This window comes from Camelina sativa, chromosome 20 (assembly GCF_000633955.1).
Source record: "Camelina sativa cultivar DH55 chromosome 20, Cs, whole genome shotgun sequence".
Lineage (NCBI taxonomy): Eukaryota > Viridiplantae > Streptophyta > Magnoliopsida > Brassicales > Brassicaceae > Camelina > Camelina sativa.
In genome coordinates this window covers 12,854,209-12,860,834 of record NC_025704.1, presented here as the reverse complement: position 1 = coordinate 12,860,834, position 6,626 = coordinate 12,854,209, and the positions used below count along the sequence as shown (strand labels likewise).

The following is a 6,626-nucleotide window of genomic DNA, read 5'->3' as shown; positions in this document are numbered from 1 at the left end:
CATTTTATTTAATTAATACAAATGACCAAATTTATTCCAAATATTCTCAATCAAATCCTCCTTTAATTTGCGATGTGCTTGTTTATCACGAACTAATATATGGCCATCACCTAAACCTTCAAGATTTGAAGACATAGTTACTGAAAAGGTAAGATCCGGAGTAGTTCCAGTTCCATCTTCTTGTTGGAATTCTTGTTCGTCATAGAGTGTGTATGAATCTCGTTCATCTTCGACAATCATATTATGCAGTATGAGACATGCTCTCATTATATATGCAATTTTACCCTTTGACCATAAAAGAGTTGGATTTTTAATCATGGCGAATCTAGATTGCAAGACTCCAAATGCACGCTCAACATCTTTTCGTGCACCTTCTTGTTTTTGTGCAAATAAACGATGTTTCGGATGTTGTGGTTGTGGGATGGATTTAACAAATGTCGCCCATTCCGGGTAAATACCATCCGTCAGATAGTAAGCCAAATTATACTCATTTCCGTTGACATAGTACGTAACTTCGGGAGCTCGACCGTAAATAATGTCATTAAATACTGGTGATTGATCAAGGACATTTAAATCGTTACAAGTACCTGGAGCTCCAAAAAATGCGTGCCATATCCAGAGATCTTGTGAAGCTACTGCCTCCAAAACAATTGTTGGCTTATCGGTGCCTCTTGAATACATTCCTTTCCAAGCGGTTGGGCAATTTTTCCACTGCCAGTGCATACAGTCAATGCTTCCAACCATCCCGGGAAAACCCCTCTGTTCTCCATAAAATAGTAGCCTTTGAAGATCCTCTGGTGTTGGTCGGCGTAGGTATTCAGTGCCAAACAAGTCAACTATCCCGACGACAAAATGTTCCAAACATTTACGAGCAGTACAAGCAGCAAGACGTATGTATTCGTCAACCGAGTCCGTCGCAGTCCCATATGCTAAAAGTCGAATTGCTGCAGTACATTGTTGTAGGGGTGATAGACCATTCCGGAAGGTTGCATCCTTTTTTGGCTTAAAATATGGAACTTCTTCACTGAGACGATTCACAATACGCAAGAACAACGGCTTGTTCATTCGAAACCATCGCCGGAAGTGGTGAGCATTGTAAGTCGGATTATCAGAAAAATAATCGTTCCACAAACGTTCATGCCCTTCTTCTCGTTTTCTATCAATATATTCACGTGGTTTCCTTTCCACTGGAATTTCCTCTTCAACAGCTTCAAATTGGTTATTAAATTGCTCTTGAAAGTATTGGTTGAAACTATCATTATTTGGGTCATAATGGTAGTGAAAATTGTTGGAAGAAGATGCCATAGGAATGAAGAAAATAAAGAAATATTTGTTTTGGGTGAGAAGAAAATGATAGTTCTTTAAGAAAAGAAATATTTGAGTTTGGCCAAGGATGAAATGTTTGTGTTTGATGAAAGAAAGGAAGATTTGAGTTTGGTGAGAGAGGGAGAAATTTGTGTTTGTTGAGAGAAATGTTTGTTTGGAAACGTTTGTTGAGAGAAGTGTTTGTTGAGAGAAGATTTGAGTTCGGAAACGTTGTGCTCTTCTCATATATATAGAGTGATCAGGGAGAAATATTGATAGAGTTAAACATCACGGGTTCACCAAAGTAAACATATCAACCTAGCCTAAACAAAATTCCAAACAAAACATGACTCAGTTCACTTTGTGACAAAACATCAAGGGTTCACAAGAGAGTACATCACGGGTTTTACAAGAAGAAACATGACTCGGTTCACTTTGTGACAAAACATGACTCGGTTCACTTTGTGACAAAACATCAAGGGTTCACAAGAGAGTACATCACGGGTTCTTGAGCTGGTTCACTTTGTCCGTTAGCTGGATCACTCGGTCCTTGAGCTGGATCACGTGATCTTTGAGCTGTATCACAAGTACCTTGAGCTGGATCATTTGGTCGTTCAGCTGGATCACTTGGTCCTTCAGTTGGATCACTTCGTCCTTGGGTTGAGCATCACGGTTCGATGGTTGCGGTTGTGGTTCAGCTACACGGTTCGATGGTTGCGGTTCATAGTAAGCGGTCTCACCCTCATCTTCTGTATCGGAACTATAGTTTAAGGGGCTGTTTATGCCCTCGTCATAGTCAGAGAACATGTCTTCCTCAACCTGAACCCAAAACATATAAATTCGAGATGAGATTAGAAACCAAAATAAACGAAAACATTCGCCATTCATTAGAATAAAACATCAAATAAAACATACATAAGCAAATATAAACATAAACATAAGCCGATTCATTAAAACCATCAAATAAAACATACATAAGCCGATTCATTAAAAACATCAAAGAAAACTAAACTTAAAAGCTTGTTCATAAACATAAACAAGCATAAACCCTAAAGCTAAAACAATTCAGCCATTAGTTTCTTCTTTAGAGCTTTTTCATCTTCATCTAGCGTTTCTTTCTTGGCAATGAGAGTGTCCAAAATGGACATCTTTTGAAGTACTTTCATGGACTCTAAGTCCTTCTTTTTGATCTCCCACATTTGACTAAACTCTGTCGTTGGTGCAGCCTTCTCTTTACCCTTATTCCTTGATTTTTTCATTGCCTTTATTCCAGCAGGCCTGCTCTCGAGCTCACCCACAACAGACCCTACAGATGGTGCAGCCTCATCCGCTTTTCTTTTCGAAGAGGTGGTTGTCTTTGGAGTGGGGTTCATAGGCTCTAAGTTATTCCATTTCTGTTCATAGCGAAGCACATTCCAAGCATACTCCAAACCAAACTTCTTTTTGTACAGCTTCGTGTATAGTTGGTGAGCATTAGGCAGAATATACAACACACGAAAGACATAAAATCTAAACCCTAAATCGAAACCCTCAATCGAAACCCTCAATTGAAACCCTAAAATCGAAACCCTAAATAAAAACCATAAATCGCGTAAATATAAATCGAAACCCTCAATCGAAACCCTCAATCGAAACCCTCAATCGCAACCCTCAATCGAAACCCTAAATCGAAACCCTATATAAAAACCCTAAATCGAAACCCTAAATCAAACCCTAAATCGACACCAAATTAAGAGATGAAATTATGTTTAAATCGACGGAGCTTACCTTCTATATAAAGCCGCAGGAGACGGAGGAGATAGAGGAGACGGAGAAGACAAGGAGGCGAAGAGATCGGTTGACTTGGCGAGACAACAGAGACAGTGGAGACGACGAGATCGGTGGACCCGAGGATACGAGGAGAAGAAGAGACGAAAAGATCGGTGTAATTGGTGTTTTAATGGCCGGAACACACCGGAATCGGAGAAGAAGAGATCAGTCGGCGTTTCGCCTTTCGGGAGAGAAGAAGAAGAAAACACGAGTTCCAGATAGAAAAAAATGAAAATGAAACGAAGTAAAAAAAATGATTTCGGAATAAAATTTTCGACCAATCACAGCGAGCCACATACCCGAGGATCAGGCCCAAGAACTAATCCGAAATAAGATCGAAAGGCCTGATCTAAAGGCCACTGTTCATTAAATTTTATTTTTTTAAGGCCTAAGATCAGGCCATCAGTTATGCCAATAAACATGGCCTTAGCTTGACTTGGCAGCGGATTAGGCAGAGGGTGCATCATCCAATCGCACAATGTGTCCGTCTGGTATCTCAGCTTTTGCCCAATAGTGTTTCACCCTTTGGCCATTTACAGTAAATTTCTCTCCTTTGGAGTTCAACACCACAATAGCTCCATATGGTCTAACCTCTTGAACAGTAAAAGGACCAGACCAGCGAGAACGCAGCTTGCCAGGAAACAGCTTCAAGCGAGAGTTGTAAAGGAGTACCTGGTCATTAGGCTCAAATTGTCTGGAGATGATCTTCTTATCATGATAAGCCTTGGTCCTCTCCTTTTACAGCTTGGAATTCTCAAATGCATAAAATCTCAGCTCATTCAACTCATTCAACTGCACTAACCTTCTCTCTGAAGCTGTCTTGGCATCACAATTCATCAACTTAACTGTCCAGGCTGCTTTGTGCTCTAACTCCACTGATATATGACATGCTTTCCCATAAAGCAAATGGAAAGGAGTGGTGCCAAGTGGTGTTTTATAAGCAGTTCTATATGCCCAAAGTGCATCATCAAGCTTCATAGCCCAATCCTTCCTTGTAACACCCACTGTTTTCTCTAGAATTTCTTTAATCTGTCTGTTGGAAACTTCAACTTGTCCACTAGTTTGCGGATGGTATGGACTAGCTACTCTATGTTGAACACCATACTTTTTCAGCAGCTTGTCAAACACTTTATTGATAAAGTGCTTACCTCCATCACTGATGACAATTCTAGGAACTCCAAACCGCAGGAAGATAATGGTCTTAAACAGCTTAAGAACCACAGCAGAATCATTCGTTGGACTTGCAATTGCTTCAACCCATTTGGAGACATAATCAACAGCCACTAAGATGTATTGATTCTTGTAAGAGGAAGGGAATGGTCCCATAAAGTCAATGCCCCAACAATCAAAAACTTCAACCTCAAGGATAAAGTTTTGTGGCATCTCATGCCTATTACTAATATGAACTTTGCGTTGACAAGCATCACATCTAGAGACAAACTAATATGAACTTTGCGTTGACAAGCATCACATCTAGAGACAAACTCATTAGCATCCTTGAACATTGTTGGCCACCAAAATCCAGCTAGTAGAGCCTTAGAAACTGTCTTGAAAGTAGCAAAGTGTCCAGCATAATCCGATCCATGGCAGTGAAATAGAACATCAGGAACCTCTGTCTCAGCTAGACATCTTCTATAAACACCATCACTGCAATGCTTATACAAATAAGGCTCATCCCAATAATATCTCCTTAGCTCTCTCAAGAACCTTTTCTTATGATAGCCTGTAAATTTGTCTGGTTCTACCTCTGCAGCAAGATAATTGGCAATATCAGCATACCAGTTGATTGGAGCTAGCCACAGCAGCTAAATCCCCATCATCCGACCAATCTGTTTTGGGAAACAAAGGGTGTCGATCGATGCCAGTATGGTGTCGATCGACACCACATGCATCCGAAGACAAATTCTTCAAATCATCAGTCCGAAACCCAGTATCCACAAAATAAACATGCTCTTCAGGTAGACAATCACGAATTAGGACATCATCATCAATCCTAATCCTGGACAAGTGATCAGCAACACCATTCTCTATCCCCTTCTTATCCCTCACTTCAATGTCAAACTCTTGTAGAAGAAGAATCCATCTCAAAAGTCTAGGCTTAGCATCCTTCTTCTACATCAAGTACCTTAATGCAGCATGATCAATATGAACAATGACTTTTAAACCAACCAGATAAGACCTAAACTTCTCAAAAGCAAACACCACAGCCAACAACTCTTTTTCTGTTGTTGCATAATTTCTTTGTGCCTCATCAAGTGTCCTGCTTGCATAATAGATTGCATAAAGCTTCTTATCTTTTCTTTGTCCCAGCACTGCTCGCACTGTAAAGTCACTAGCATCACAAATTACTTCAAATGGAAGATCCCAATCTGGTGGCTGAACAATAGGTGCACTCACAAGCTCCTGCTTAATCCTCTCAAAGGCTATGCGACATTCTTCAGTGAATTCAAACTTGACATCTTTGCACAACAAAGCAGAAAGTCGTCTTGCTATCTTGCTGAAATCTTTGATAAAACGCCTATAGAACCCTGCATGTCCAAGAAAACTCCTCACTGCCTTCACATTTTCTGGTAGTTGAAGACCTGTCATCACCTCTATCTTAGCGCGGTCAACTTCTATTCTAGCTTCTGAAACCCTGTGGCTAAGCACTATGCCATCTCTAACCATAAAATAACATTTTTCCCAGTTAAGCACCAGATGCTTCTCTTCACACCTTGCTAGCACCTTACAGAGATTATCCAAACAGCTTTTGAATGATGATCCATAAACTGAAAAATCATCCATGAACACTTCCATATAATCTTCAATCATATCAGTGAAGATAGACATCATGCATCTCTGAAATGTTGCAGGAGCATTACAGAGACCAAAAGGCATTCTGCGATAAGCGAAGGTACCATAGGGACAAGTGAAGGTGGTCTTCTCTTGGTCATCGGGATGAATGGGAATTTGAAAGAAACCTGAGTAACCATCCAAAAAACAGTAGTATGGATGATTAGCTAACCTCTCCAGCATCTGGTCAATGAAAGGAAGTGGGAAGTGATCTTTCCTTGTTGTAGCATTCAGCTTCATGTAGTCTATGCACATCCGATGACCAGTAATTGTCCTTGTAGGGATCAGCTCATTCTTGTCATTCTTCACCACTGTGACTCCACCCTTCTTAGGAACAACATGTACCGGACTAACCCAATTACTGTCAGATATCGGATAGATGATCCCAGCATTCAGCAGCTTCATGATCTCCTTCTTGACAACATCTTGCAAATTCAGATTCAGCCTCCTCTGATGTTCAATAGATGTCTTAGCTCCTTCCTCAAGATGAATCCTATGCATACACAAGTCTGGAGAGATTCCTGCAATATCATCAAGAGAATAGCCAAGAGCATTGCGAAACATGCGCAGCTTGCTTAGCAATAAAGTGAGTTCTGCATTGTTTAAGGAAGCACTAATAATAACAGGATAAGAAGAGTTCTCACCTAGAAATGCATACCTTAAACATGCAGGAAGTGGCT

The 6,626-nt window shown here is 40.4% G+C and overlaps 1 protein-coding gene across 1 annotated transcript in view; it reads right to left on the bottom strand.

Moving 5' to 3' along the window:
- LOC109131180 overlaps positions 1-1,305 on the bottom strand; it is a 2,690-nt gene extending 1,385 nt beyond the window's left edge. The window contains exon 1 of the mRNA XM_019241863.1: positions 514-1,305. Coding sequence (XP_019097408.1) covers positions 514-1,305 — 792 coding nt within the window. The remainder of the gene's footprint in view (positions 1-513) is intronic.